Source organism: Talpa europaea, assembly GCF_964194135.1.
Source record: "Talpa europaea genome assembly, chromosome: 13".
Lineage (NCBI taxonomy): Eukaryota > Metazoa > Chordata > Mammalia > Eulipotyphla > Talpidae > Talpa > Talpa europaea.
Window position 1 is genome coordinate 26910475 of NC_140080.1, and position 15749 is coordinate 26926223.

The 15749-nt window shown below is 44.0% G+C and overlaps 1 protein-coding gene across 3 annotated transcripts in view; it reads left to right on the plus strand.

Annotated features, from left to right (window-relative positions):
• The window catches only part of SLC22A4 (solute carrier family 22 member 4), a gene marked incomplete at both ends in the record, with an annotated part of 43390 nt that overhangs the window by 1125 nt on the left and 26516 nt on the right, over positions 1-15749 (plus strand). For all 3 annotated transcript variants that reach the window (XM_084251896.1, XM_084251897.1, XM_084251898.1), the window contains one exon: positions 15215-15318. In XM_084251896.1, coding sequence (XP_084108022.1) covers positions 15215-15318 — 104 coding nt within the window. The remainder of the gene's footprint in view (positions 1-15214; positions 15319-15749) is intronic.

The window sequence follows — 15749 nt, forward strand, 5'->3', positions numbered from 1 at the left end:
AGAGGGTTTCCGGACAGAACTTGGGTGCAGCAAACCACAGGTGGCATAGCCTTGACCCCAACATACTCATAGAGACTCACTGAGACCCTTCTGGCCACAGGTTCCTGGGGTGGGCCAGGGCTCCAGCTTGTGTCATTAGCCCCTTAGCATCCTAAGTGGTTTGGTGACAGGTTTTCAGTGGTTCCAGAGTCATGCTACGCACATCCTTTACCACTTCCATTTCCTGTTTTGCATCTGCTAAGGGCCAGGAGATACTGGGTTAGGCATATAGTCTTCTCAGGAGAATATCCTCACAGACTACTTTACTGTTTTGGTCTAGTAGGTAGGATCAACTCCTGGCCCCTCCTCTGCTCTATGTTTTTCCCAAGAAAAACTTGACAATGGCCTCTGCTAGTCTTTAGTCTCCTTTCCTTAGCACAGTGTAGCAATTATCAGACACATATCTGGCCTTGTCCTGGGCACTAAGAGGTAGCCATCTGGGGTGTGGGGTCTGTCCTCAAAGCTTAGATGCCCAGAGGGGTGCACTGGTCCTGTTACAGAGAAGGTTAACATCAACCCTCGTTCACAATAAGGTTCTGAAGTCTGAATTCAAATCTTGGCTGGCTTGCTGTGTGACCTGGGCAAATATATTACCCTCTCTGTAGGGATAACAACGTTAGTAAATACTCTAAGAAGGAATGATAAATTTTGAGCTGATTGGGAAATATGAGCAGGATTTGCCCAGGCAACGAATGTGGCAGAGTCTGGGGATGGAATTCCCATATATCAGAGTTACTGGACCTCAGGGGATGACGGGTGAGGCTATAAATGTCCACAGGCTCAGTACACAATAGGCCTTATACGTATTGACTTTTTCAGGATAATGAGGAAATAGTAAGTGTTTTAAGCAACAGCTAATGTGATCAGATTTGTGTTTTTAGAAAACTCACTCTGGATGCTATGAAAAGCAAGAAGACCAATGAGGAAGCTGTGGTCATTAGCTTGGCAAAAGTAGTGGCTGGGTGAGAGTAATGGATATAGAATCCATAGGATCAGTGAAAAGTGGACTCAGCATATAGATCACCTCTGGATTCCCCAGCATTGGTGCCATGTCTACCTTGGGGCTGAAGTGGCTGTGCTTCCCTAGGTTTGATCACCTGGCAAAAGCTCCTTGTCTTTGCCTACCCTCTGCCCACAGCCTGGACCTCAAAAATCAAGGACTAGGGGGAGGGTTAACTCACTCCCACTTTGATTCCTGAAAGTGTCACCAGCACCTGAGATTGGGGCTGGTCCATTGGCTGCCGCTCTCCCTGAGAGCTAGATAAATTGGTGTCTTTTCTGTTCCTTGCTGGCTTTGTTTGCTTCTGGGCATGAAGGTTAGGTAATTAATGGCATCCAAGTTCTGTTTTGTCCTGTTTGTTCAGACTACATACATCACCACATACCAGGACTTTCTTTTTTCGATAACCTTTCCCTTCCTTGCTTCCTTTTTGGGGTGATGAAAATAAAATAAATGGCAAACAGGCATTAGATTGGGAGGGGAAAGGGGAGAAGTACCAGGATGAGTAAGGTGGATGGCTCTCCTCAAAGGAGGAATTCTGGAATCAGGAGGCTGGAGGGTCAGTTCTGACCCCACCCGTAACTCCCTGACTGGCTTCAGTGGGTTGTCTCACTGCTCAAAGCCTTAGTTTCCTTATCTATAAAGTGGAACAAGCATAATACAATATTTTAAAAGGCAGAAAATATCAAGCATTTGCAAAGATGTAGAAAAGTGAATCATTGTGCTCTGTGACGAGGGTGTATCCACTGTGAAAAACAGTATGGGGTTTCATCAAAAAATCAAAAATAAAATTGCCATATGATTCAGCAATGTCAATTCTGGGTATACATCCCAAAAGAATTGAAAGCAGGATCTCAATTATTTGTACCCATGTTCACAGCATCATTATTTACAATAGCCAAAAGGTGAAAGCAAGCCAAAGGTCCATCAATAGATGAATGGATAAAGATAATGTGGTATAAACATATGGCGAAATATTATTCAGCCTTGAAAAGGAAGGAATTCTGATACACTCTACCCTACAGAGTACATTATGCTAAGTGAAATAGTCACAAAATGTTAAAACCGTATGCTTCATTTATATGATATACGAAGAGGAGTCATCCTTATAGAAATGGATAGTAGAATAATAGTTGCCAGGAAGTGGGGGAGAAGGAAGTTAGTGAAGTGGGTACGGAGTTTAATTTTGAAAGATGGGAAGAGTTCAAGAGACTGGTTGTACAATAATGTGAGTATATTTAACTCTACTGAACTATACACGTGGAAGTTACAAGATAGTGATTTTTATGTTATGTGTATTTTACGACAATTTTTAACAATAAGTATCATGAGAGTGTCCAGTTTCTCTGAGTTGTTAAGAGGACTCTGTGAGATCATGTGCCATGATCCCTTAGTACCAGCAAATGGGCATCATAGGTGGGTGGTAAGGAGAGGTAAAAGCAGGACCTTGTCACCTCTGGCTGAGCACAGTGCATTGTGGAAGTTTCCCTAAGGTCCAGAATGCAGTTATTTTAATGGGTGATGAGACTTGCTGGAGACTAAGTCCCTTTTGCCATGGTAGAGGTATGAGGACCCAGAAAATAGGTCATAGGTCCGGACCCATGCTGACTTGACCAGTCAATGGGAGAATGGTCCGGGCTCCCGCATAGACCCAGAGATGTTGAATCCCAGCTGGCATGATATAGATACAGGGACTTTCCTCAGACAGTCTTACACCTCTGTGCAGGATCTCCCACTGGCTATACCCTCTGGGACACCTGAACCAACCCTCTGACCCCAAAGTCAGTCAGAAGCCCAAGGATGGCATGTTCTGCTGTAGAAATGCCTTATAGAGAATGCCAGGGGCAGGAATGAGGTGCCAGAATTGGGACTTGGATGACTACATCTGAGTTGTACATGCATAAGTTAGTTTCCTTCCTGGGGAGCTGTTTGTGAAGCTCAATTCATTTGTCCAATGCAGTCATTTTTGTAAAACCATTTTGAAATAAGTTTTGGCTTAGAGAAAAGTTGTGAAAATAGTACAGAGAATTCAATGTACTTCAAAGTACTCTTTACCTTGTTTCCCCTAATGTTAGCAATTTATATAACTATGATTCATTTATCCAAGCCAGGAAAGTGGTATTGGTTACAATACCATTAACCCAATAAGTACGTGTGAGTCTGTACTAAACTACAGACCTCATTAGAATTCACGAATCTTTGCACTAATTATCCTTTTTCTGTTTTCAGATCCAATCCAGATCTTCACAGTGTATTTAATTGTCAGTTCTCCTCCAAGCTGTAACTATTCTTCAGTCTTTCCTTACCTTTCAAGACCCTAACACTTTTTATGAGTCTATATCAGTGATTTTGATCACGGTCCCTCAACTTGGGCTTCTGTGATTTCTCTCATAAGATTGAGTTTGTGCACTTTTTAGTAGGAATACCACAGAAGCATTGTGTCCTTGGGCATCTTACCAGAGGGTACATAATGTTAATATGGCTTATAACTGGCGATGTTATTCTTGATCACTTGGCTGACTAAATGTGTGCTGAGTTTCTCTATTGTAAAATGACTAATTTTTTCCCTTTGTACTTAGTATCTCTCTTGGGAGAGATACTTAAATGATGTAAAAATATCCTGTTTCTCCTTAAGCTTTTACCCACTGACCTTAGCATCCATCACAGGACCATAGTTGAAATAACTCACTAGTACTGTGATGTTTGCCTTGTGATAATTCTGCATCTCATACATTCCTGCTACATTCCTTCCAATGAATCAAATGGAATCCCTTTCATTCCCAATTATGTAGTTATGCAATAATTGCTTTATGTAAATACAGATTCATACATATTTATTTTATCCCTTGAGTTGTAATCTAACACTGTCTTTATTTCTTTTGTTGCTTTAGTTGAAGCAAGCCTTTTTTTTTTATATTTATGCATACAAGAGCTGGGGTGTAGGCCAGAGGTGTGGGGGGTGAGACAATTCACCAGAGACAACGTGGGGAGCAGAACAGGTGGTTCTACTGAAATACACTGCTGAGGAGAACACTGGGTGAGATAGGAGAGGTTTGCTGTGCCTTTTTTTTTTTTTTTTTTTTTTTACATTTTAAAAGGACAGGTTTATTAGAAAAGAAGAAAGGAAAAGAGAAGCAAGCACTTGCATAGTCTCAGGAGGGCTGGAGAGCTCAAACCAAGTCATTTTTTACTCTAAGAATAAATAGTATAAAAATCCAGGGTAAGGTTCTTCATCTGTCTCTGGAGTCGGAGTGGAGAAACTTGTGTCTGCTCCTGTAGGGAGGAGTCCAAGTCACCTCTTAGCTAAGTTATCTGTAGGACAGCAGCATAGGAAAGGAGCAAGGATTGGTGGGATCTGACCCAATGGGTTGCATTAAAGTTTCTGTTGGAGAAGGAAGGGACCCCAAACATCCTAGTCTGGCTCTCTGATAATGGAATCCTTGTGAATGAGTCCTATTGCAGTGGTGAGAGTGGTCTTCATGAGCATCAACCTCCCTGTAGACTTCAGTTCTAGGGACCCCAAGCGAGCTAAGACCCCATGTGTGAGGAAGCACAGAGGCCTCTGCCCAGGGGTTGAAGGTGCAGGGAGAGGTAGCACATGCCCTGCTCTCCTTAAACTTTTACCCACTGACCTTAACATCCATCACAGGACCATTACTGAAATAACTCACTGTGATGTTTGCCCAGTGATGATTCTGTATCTCATACATTCCTGCTACATTTCTGCCACATAAGGCCCCCTTAAGGAGCCCTAAATTCATCAGGCAAACAGTAGGGGTGAGTCTGTCTCCTGGCCAGGGTCTAAACATGGACTAGCCTTTGCCTCAAAACTATTGTCTTTTCCCATGGAATATCATTAGGTGGACTTGACCCTTTCATCGATGGACTGGGAAACTAAGCAGTCACTAGGCCCTGTTTCGCCCAGGCCCCATCCCCCAGAAGCCCTCAGAGAGTCTTGTTTGGTTGGGCCAGCTTTCTGTGGCAGTCCACCCGGTGGCCTGAGGCAGGGCTACTACTTCTCTTCTGCAGCTGGCTACACCCTCTAAGAGTCCATAGGTGAAGCTGCTGGTGGCTTTGCCCTTATGTATGATAGAGCCTCCACACAGGACCTGAACTTCCAGAGGTCCTAGCCTTGCACTTTCTTTCTTGACACCAGGGGTCAGAGCATGGACAGAGAAGAACACACTGACTACCCACCCACAGCCCAAAGGGATGAGGTAGGAACATGGATGCCTTACCCTCTGCTAACAGGACATTTGTGAGAGGCATTGAAAGCAGCAAAGGGAGGGACAATGAAACAGACTAAGCCTCACATCTGGCTGGCCAATACATGGGGCTCTTCACAGCAGCTGCCCAGAATGTGCCTCCTTGGGGACCTGGGGACTCTGACAAAGGTGAAGACTGAACAACAGGCAGGTGGAGATTGTTTTCGTTCCAGCAGGCCTGCAGGCTGCTCTGGGATACTGCTGGCTAGTGTAGGAACTGGCAACGTGGCTGTCAGAACAGTCTGAATATTAACCAACGCCACTCTCAGATCTACCTCCTGGCATATTCCAACAGGGGAAAGTGTGGGAACCTCCGGGTCCTGCCAGCAACGTTGAAATTTTTATTTCCAGTGAAAATCTCCAAGAGATATTGACAGAGAACAAATAAAGAGAACCGGGGGTTTTCCTTAACTCTGACTCCCTGTTTATCCATCAGCTGCCTTATCCCAAATAGCTATCTGTTGCCCTTCAGCTATATTCCTCTGACAAAAGCCACCAGGATCCTAGAATGTGCCTTTGTCCAGAGACTGCTTCATTCTCAACTCCTGCCAAGTTTCTGGATAAACAAATTTGGTCAGTCCCTCCTGATGGGCAGCAGAACCTTTCCACAGAGTCCAAGAGGCAGGGTAGTGTGTTGACAAAAACAAGGCTTTGGCAGGGTTGGCCAGAGGAGTTGCAAGTGTCTCGGGCTTCAGAAAGGAGCAATTTCTACCTTATGGAAGGCTAAATTTGATTTATATTAAAGACTAATACAGGCCTGCCTAGTTATCTGAAATCCTGGTGTAGTTTTAAGCATCTCTCTAAGGCCCCCTCAATAGGCAAGTATCCCCATTTGGCACAGATAGGGTACAGAGAGTGGGCATCAGCAGCCCAGGAACAGCAGTTCACAATGGAGAGCAGATTCACAATGGCGTCTTCCAGAGCTCTCCCTCTCTCCCTCTCCCAGTGGCTGGCACAAACCCCATTTCATTTGTTCGTATTCCCAGAATAGAGGCTGGTAGGACTGTAGGACATGCAATACTGGGGTGAAAGGGCAAGAATCAGATCCCTGAGTGGCCTTTCTCCCTCTCTCAGACCCTCTACTCCAATCCCATCATCATATGCAAACTTCTGATGACTACAGGACTCTTCACGGAGGCCTTTTCACCTATGGTTAAATAACCATGCAAAATACCTGAGGATCCTTATCTTTTGTGTATGCTAGTGGAAACACAAAAAACGGGTCTGAACAGTAAGCAGAAAGGAGTTTATTAGGTTGTGCGAGCCAGAAGCAAAAGGGTCTTTGGGACCAAATGCAGGCTTCCCAACTAGTAATGGGCTTTAATTTTTACAGGGAGGTTATACATATTCATAGGAACATTCATAAGGAGGTTAGCTATAGCATTGAATTTCAGGAAAATTTAGGTATTTCTAAGTAGGGACAGGCATCTATGCCTCATTAGTCATCATTAAGTCCAATATTCATTTGGGGGTGGAGGTTTAAGCATTATAATAAAGGTGGGGGTGGACTTTCTATGTACATGGCTCTGTAGCCTTTGTGTAGACTCTGACAGCTAGTTGGGATTGCTTCAGGGCTTGTGGTAGCCTGTAAGGAAATAGTAACTAAAGCATCTTGGGGTATTGATGCCAAAGTTGACCCTGCATGAGACTGACCCTCATGTTGCTCTTGCAGGAATACCTGGCAACTCTAGACCAAAAAAAAAAGGTGAAGTTAGTAAGGTCATAATATTCTTTTTATTGAGAGGTGGTATACAAGCTGCTTTTTCTAATAAAGATACTGAGAACATTATAAAATTTATTTCCCTTCATCCCCTGAGCTTGAAGTTGCAGCGATTTAATTACTAGTGATCAAAGTCAGGAGTTTGAGAGATTTTATTATCCATTCAGACTCCATTCATAAGGTAGCTGTTCATCCGACGTTCCACAGACAGAGAATATTGGGTCCCTGTTTGCCCTTGTCCCAGCTTATAGGTTGGAGAGTATCTATGCCAGCAGAGGCAAGCTAAAAGACACAAGCTATCACTAACATCTAAGCAGCCAACTCATTAGTAGGAGTGTCTCTCTGAGGGCTGCTTTCCTTGCCTCTAGCTCTAGAGCAGAACTCAGAGATTTTGCCCAGAAAGAGAGAGGTAGTCCTTAAGAACAGAGTACTCAAGCTGTCCCCAGGAAATAACTTCATTTGAAACAGTGTGCAAAAGTTGAAGCCTAAGAATACTCTTGAAAACAATGGTGATTGTGGTGGTAAACAATTAAGAGATTAGCGATTCCATTATAGTAACTAACCCACAGGGTAGCTAGTTTAACAGAAAGAACCAGAAAAAAGACAGCTCAGAGCAGCCCTCCTGGAATCAGAACAGATTTCCAAGATTTGCCTCAAAACCCACTCTTGCAAGGGACTTGAATTTAATTGAACAAGACTATGGGGTGATTTACACCCCAGAGCATTCTTGAAAACGATAAAGCAACCCACCAACAATTAGCAGAGCCTAACAACTGAATGTGATAACTCCGGGGGGCAGAAGACTTAATAGAAAAAATTAGGGGTCCTGCTAGAACCATTTAGTTCAGGGTGACTGAACACTTGCCAAGACTGTACCTTCTGAGGAGCAATATCAGAACCTTCACACTGCAGGGGAAATACAGACTTCACTAGAGAGTCAGCCAAGTTACTAAACAAACAAACAAAACAAAACTCCCACCCAAGAACTCAGAGTTTTACAATATATTACCTAAAATGTCCAGTTTTTAACAAAAAATTGCAAGACATGCAAGGAAACAGAAAACTATGATCCTAAAGCAGGGAACAGAAACTGCCTGAAGGGCCCAGATGTCAGATTTGACAAAGACTTCAAAGCAGTCATTATGAACATATTCAAAGAACTAAAGGAGGGCCTCCCCCGGTGGCACAGCGGTTGAACACTGGGTTGCTGCCCGCAGCCTCTGCAGCGCAGGTTCGATCCCCGGCTGCCGGGAGAGGGTCCCACGTGGCACACAGACCTCTCCTGCCGCCAGCTGCTCCCCTCAGCAGTGTACTTCCTCACTCTGCCTGTTCTACTCTCCGCTCTGGCTCTGGTGAATTCTCTCACCCTCCCGTGCCTCTGACTGTACCCAGTGCTTGTATAAATAAATAAATAAATAAATCTTTAAAAAAAAAAAAAGAAAGAAAGAAAGAAAGAAAGAAAAGAAAGCAAAACAAAATAATTAAAAAAAAAAAAGAACTAAAGGAGGTCATGCTCAAAAAGTAAAAGAATACATAATGACAATGGTTTCTCAAATGCAGAATACCAGTCAAGGGATAAAAATTAAAGTTAAATGGGGCATCATGTCAAGTTAAATAAGTCAGAGGAGAAAGACAAATACCAGATGAGTTCACTCATATGTGGAATATAGAGAAACAAAGGAGCTGGCAAAACTAAATCAAAACAAACCCTAGAAATCCGATTGTAGAATGGAAGTTATCCCTACCAGAGGGTAAGGAAGTAAAGAGGGGAGTGGAGTAAAGGACTATGGCTATGGTGGGGGAGTATGGGTATTTTGGTGGTGGGTGTGGTGAGGTAACATACCTCTGAAGAGGTGTGAACCTTTACTTCTAAATCATATCTCGTATTATAAATCAATGTTACATCAATAAAAACATAACAGAATTTTTTTAAAAAGTAGTATATGAAAATCAAACTGAAGTTCTGGGCTTGAAATATGCAATATCTGAAATTTTGAAAAATCACTAGAGGACATTAAGAGTAGATTTGAATAGGCAGAAGAAAGAATCGGCAAACTTAATAGAGCAATAGATATTACACAATTTAAAAAGCAGAGAGAATAGAAATGAAGAAAAATGAATGTGACCTTAGAGAAATGTGCAACACCATTAAACACACCAACATGTTCATAATGAGAATACCAGAAAGAGAGGAAATATATATATTTAATGCACAACTTCTGTTCTGAAACTACAAAGCATCTTTCAGAAGATGCTTTCAAAGAAATTTCAGAAGACCTAAATAAATGAAAAGATATCTCATTTCCTATTCTTGAAGCAGAAGAATTAATATCTATAAAATGGCAACACTCCCAAATTGAGCTACGGTTTCAACTTAAAATGAATTTTCAGCATCATTAGTCACTAGGGAAATGCAAATCAAAACCACAAAATACGTTTTAATCCTCTGTGGGATGCTTAAAATTAAAGATATGCAATAACAAGTGTTGGTAAGAATAAAGAGAAATTGTTCATTGTGGTAGGTATTGTAAAATGGTGGAGCCACTTGAGAAAACAGTTTGGGAGATCCTCAAAAGGTCAAACATAGATTTATCATATGATTCAGCAGTTTCACTCCAACATACATACTCAACAGAAATGAAAACATACATCCATGCAAAATCTTTTTTTTTTTAAAGATTTATTTATTTATTTATTTATTTATTTATTTATTTATTTATTTATTTATTTATTTATTTATACAAGCACTGGGTACAGTCAAAAGCATGGGAGGGTGAGAGAAATCACCAGAGCCAGAGCTGAGAGCAGATCAGGCAGACTGACGAAGTACACTGCTGAGGGAAGCAGCGGGCAGCAGGAAAGGTCTGCGTGCCACATGGGACCCTCCTCTGGCGGCCAGGGATTGAACCGGCGCTGCAGAGGCTGCGGGCAGCTTCACAGACCAGCGCTCAACCGCTGCGCCACCGGGGAGGCCCCATGCAAAATCTTATATAGCATTCTTCGTAAAAGCTAAAAAGTGGAAGTAACCCGAAGCCTACCAACTGATAAACTAAATAAAATGTGGAATATCCATACAATGGCATATTATTCAACTGTAAAAAGGAAGAGTTCACTGTTACTTGCTATAACCACATGAATGCACCTTGAAAATATGCTGTGTGAAAGAATTCAGTCATGAAAGACTACATATTATATGATTGCACTTGTGTTAAATGTTTAAATAGGTCAATCCACAGAGGCAGAAAATATATTAGTGGTTGTCAAGGGCTGGCAGAAGAGAATGGTAAGTGACTACTACTAACGGGTATGGAGTTTCTTTCTGGGGTAATGAAATGTCCTAAAATTAGATAGTGCTGATGATTGTACAACTCTGAATATGATGAAGACCACTGAATCCAAAAAGAAATAGCCAGCTTTTTCTCCCCACCAATGGTCAGGAAATTTCCAAAGTTATGTCACAACTAAGTTGTAAAGAGGAAATTGGGGTGGATGCATATTTTACTATTAACTAAGTGCCATTTCCTATTTTCCCCCTTGGGATGAAAAGTAGTTCTAAAAGGGCATGATAAAAATCCATTTTTCATTCTTAAATGGACTATTTGCTATTTTTTCACTTACAGTCATCTCTGAGATTCAAGTGCATATATAAAAGGATTTTACACCTTGGATAAAAGCTTTTCTAGTCTTTAGTCATTGAATAGAAAGTTCTTGTTTCTAAGAATCTCTTTTGCCTAGTTGGGTTTAAGTGTAACTGCTTTGCTTGTTCATGCATACTGTTTGTTCTAAGTCATGGTTTCACTTAGGACAAAGGCTAATAGAAAAAAAAAAATGTTAGTGGGAAGGGAATTACCACTTAATCAAGACTGTAAACTGTCAGACACCATGTCAGACATTCTACTTACATTTTCTGTCCAGTGGTCACAATGACCTTAGGAAGGAGTAATATTATCATCTCTTTGAAGATCAAAAAGCAGGCTGATGGACGTAAATGAGAGACTCAAAGTCACACAACCAGAAGTGACAAAAGAGAGAGCCTGTGCTCTTTGCTTAACCTCAGACTACCTTCCACAGTTCTCAGTTCAACACAGGGCTGAGGGATGCATTTATCTTTATGGCCCTTTATGGCCTTGGTAAAGGCGAAAACTGCTCAACTTTGGCTATTTGGAGCTTTCAAGGTGGAGGGTGATTTCAAAGGACAGTGTGTGATACCATACATTTCCATTATTCCTGAAAGTTCAGCATTTACTCATTGATAATTTGTTAAGCATCCACCATGTGCCTAGCCTTGTGCAAGAGTTAATTATCTAAAAGGAAGATACAAATGGATTCGGTTTTAGAACTCTGTCCATCTGGAGGATCTGGAAGGGGGGGTGCCTTTTTTCCTCTCTAGCCAGAGAGCAAGGGCACAGTGGCCAGAACAGAGCCTGTCCCACCCACAACTAGGCTCATGCATGCACATGTGCACATCTGACCTGTCCCATAAAGTATGCTTGACCTTGAGCTTTCTGGAAATAGCAACCATGTCAGCTTTGTGTCCCACATAGAGTTTGACCCAGAGCAAGTGCTCAAGGACAGTTGAATCAATGATTAAGCAATTCCTTTTAGCAATCCACTATAATTTGGACTGGTGCTTGGCTGTTCTGTGTCATTTCCTCATTTGCAAAATGAGGATAAAGAGAGCACCCATTTCATATGGTAACTTGGAGATCCTATGAGATAATACAAGGCATACGATGAGTACTCAAAACACTGTAGTTGTTCATATTATTATTGTTGTTGATCTGTGCCTGGGAGGTACATCCCTCTGTGTGGAGAGGGGCCTTCCATGCCTGATTTCCTTGTCGTCTGGGTTTTTGTTTTTTGAAGCAGAGCTGAAAGCTGGATGACCCAGCTATTTGGAGGTCACTCTGCCCTGTTAGGGAACATCGGTCTAAAAACCTGAGGAAGAGACAGCAGACACAGTGACCTGGGAGGGCACATCCAGTGCTTCCAGAGGCTTGGGTCAGCTGGTTTCCATATTCCACTCCCTGTCCGGGGGTGAAGGGTTGGGTTATGTTTTGACAATGCTTCGTATTTGGCCAGAGCAGTGCCAGGCCAGTGAGTGGCCTCACCAGGCCATTCACTGCTCACCTCTGAGCTAGCCAGGTAAATATGTGTTTGTGTGTTCACTTGTGCACACACATGTGCTGAGAGCACGGGACAGTCCTTACCCCCAAGGAAAACACTGCCTCCCACTGGGCCCTCCATGTCACTGTTAACCTCAGGGAGTTCCCTGGCTATTCGGGCCCCCAAGACAAACCCCTCAAATTGCAAGGGGCTTCAGGCAGTCAGGGTCTAGACTCCCCCAAAATAGCCCTGTGGAGAAAAGGGCATCTCTTTGGCTTGGCAGCTGATTTATTGGACTCAAGTCCCATAAACCACAGTTGCATCTTTGTCCGCTGATCCTTGTCCTATAATAGCTTTCCAAAAAGATTCCTTAGGCACAGTGACTTCCCAGGAGAGGCCCCCCACCACCCTGGAACCAACCATAGGCAGCCTTGAGGTCCAGCTGCTTCCTTTGCTGGGTATGAACAGGGTCTCTAAAGGCAGATGGGCCAGGGACAGCTCCACAATGCTGGCAGGGTTCTTAGACCCCACTTCAGGAGGGAAAAGGGACCTAGACCATGGCTGCAGAGCCCAATACGAGAGTGATGGGGAGCTACTCTTTTCAGCACCCCTACTCAGGACACCTTCCCCTGTTGCATTCCTGATGAGCCCAGGCTCAACCCTCTATCAGGGTTGGCTTCATGCATGCAAACTGTGCAGTCACGCAGGGCCTCATACTTGATTTGAATGCTCTGCTATTGATGTCTTAAAATTTTTAATAATTTTTGAACAAGGGGTGGTGCATTGTCAGTTTGCACCAGGCCTACAAATTAGGTAGCCAGTCCTGCCCACTCCCTTCACTCTTTTGATGCCTGACTCCTCCTCTGACTCCTTGGTCTTTCCTGTCTGTCTTGAGTCCTATGTATCCTCTCCGAGGGCAAAGTCTTAATGGAAAATTAATCAAAAAATCATATAGGAGGGTACATTATTTTTGGCAGAGTGTTTCTGCTCCATTACAGAGGGAGTGGCGAGGGTTGATAATGGACACATTAATAACCCCTATCCACAGTGAGTTTTCTCAGCTGTGCCCCTGACTAAAGGCTGCAGTGGAAGCCTTCTACCCCCAATTCTGGTGGCACATTCCTTGATGAAATGTAAGGGTGGTATTTAATGAGCTCATTTTTTCTGGTCTTTGCAGTTCATGTGCAAAGCAGGCCATGGGTACAAAGTTGAACTTTGAGGCTTAATTTGTACCTAGCATGCCCACTTACTTCAGGCAAAACAGTCCCAATTTACTCTTGCAAAATGTGCTCACATCATAAGGTTTTAAGCCTCAATTGTTTATTTCTGTGTTGGAGAAAAAGATCCCAAGATCTTTTCTGACACTTTTGTCAGTGGCTTTTGGAAGTGGGCGGCCATTAATTCCAGGGCATGTCCTGTCCACCCCTCTGGCCCATGGGCTATAGGACACTAATCTGTGATTATAATTTTAAAGGGTCTGTGCCCTTTGTCCTGAGACCCTTCAGGGACCCCACTGTAGTGCCCCTACTCTGTGTATGGTATCAGATTGGTTTATTCCTGGATTATGCCTGGGGGTAGAGAACTGAGTTCCAGGCCCACGTTGTTTGTATTCTGCAGAGCTGTGCTTGGGCCTCCAGCCTCTGGCCAGCATTATGGGCACTGTGACAGGCAGGCTCATGAATCTTGCTATTGTGTCTGGGGTGGGGGTGTTCTCAAGGACGTTACCCTCAACATCACGGAGTGACCCCCTTGTGGAGAGACACGGGAGAAATTTTTCTCCAGTCTTGAGATGCAGAGAAACTGAGCTCGTGTAGGATGAATTGATCATTTTGCTTATTGTGATTTTTCCGGGAGCTGAATTGCTCGAACATACTCAGGGCCAGACTCCAGGGCCTCCCTGGGAAGCACACAGGTCCTAGGGCAGGAGAGTCAGTGGCCAGTCTTTCCCCTGGCTTGATTATTTTGTATCTCCTCTTGCCCTCGTTTTTCTCTTTGCCCCATTCCCTTAGCTTTTAGCATTAGACTTTTTCTCTTTATGTATTTAAGTACCTCTCTCTGCTGCAGAATGAGATGTGATATAAACACGTGAATGCAATTTTAAACCTATTTCAGGGAAGTTGTGAGAATTAAGGACTGAATGGCTTTGTCAGAGAAACAGCAGCACCATGAACCAGAGCTGGGGGTCTTTTACCCAGGCTGGATCATCTTGGCTGCTCATAGCAACCCTCTGACCCACCACCCTAAAACACTTATTGGCACCTGCTTATTTCTTAAAGAAATGAAAGCTCATTAACACACTTTAAAGGTTTTGCAACTTCCCTTGAGATTTTGCTGAACTGATTTGAGAGGAAAGCTGGGAACTGAAACTCTCGCTAAAATTCGTATTTTATGGATCCTCCTGCAGGAACTTGTTAGGACTAAAAGAGCCCTTGGCCCTGGGGAATGAGAGGGACCACACTTGGTAGGAAGGAGGTTGGAGGAGTGTAGAGGAGAGATAAGGAGCATTGGAGAGGGGTGGCTGGGCCCCAGTCTGGGCCCCAGCACCCTGAGGCCCTGGATCAGACCCAATGCCTGGTCCAGGGTGTGAAGCACAGGCTTGTCTATTCTTGAGAAAATAAATTCAAGATCTCATGGGACCACGTGCTCTTTTCAACAAGGCGGAGAAAACTTTTATACCTGGACCTTTTACACCTCAGCCCTACCCAGCCCTTCTCCCTTCTCCCTGGCGACTCCAACTTCCTTCCGTGTTGGGATGCCTTCCGAAGTAGAAATGCCACCTTTGCTTCATACTGTTCCAGCTGAGGGGTCACCAGTCACAGCCACACCTCAGTCCACATATCACCCTGTGATGGAAGTAGAACAGGAGGCAACTCCCTCCCTTTCGGAAGATGCAGATAACTTGTCCCAGCAAATGACAGAGTCGGGAGCCAACTCTAGGGCTGCATGGTCCATGTCCTTTGCACAGACAACGCCTAGCACAGAGGAGCAATGAACCTGCCTGCCACGCTAATACCCCCTCGGAGCTGGGCTGGGGCTGGCCTGCTGGAAAGTGGGGCTCACGTTTCATGTTGTCTTCCCTGGCAGTGGAATCTGGTGTGTGAGGATAATTGGAAGACGCCCCTCACCACCTCCTTGTTCTTCGTAGGCGTGCTCCTCGGCTCTTTCGTGTCTGGGCAGCTGTCAGACAGGTAAGGATGCTAGAGGGAGGGGGTGGGATAGGGCCCCTTGTCAATCACTACCTGCCTTGGAGCTGGACTGGCTTCGGGTATTCCTTCCAGAGAAAGGGAGACCCTTCAGGCCACTGAGTCAGGCGATAGGAGGAGCCATGCTATCTCTGGTCTCCCTGCTCTCAGCCCCTTGCCTGAACTTATCATTTTTCAGTCCTCCCAGCTTAGCACTTCTAGGGTTTTCACCAACAGTGCGGAGGAGCAGAGGCTCCAGTGAAAAGTAGAGCCCTTATATCTCCAAACCCTTCAAAATAAGACATGCACAACCCCTCTAGAACTCTTAGATAACATGTGATATGTCCACAGTCATCAATGAGAGGCAGGGCTGGGCAGCAGACACCTGCATGCCAACTGCAACTGTGCACCTGCCTCTGCCATGGGTCAGGTCCCTG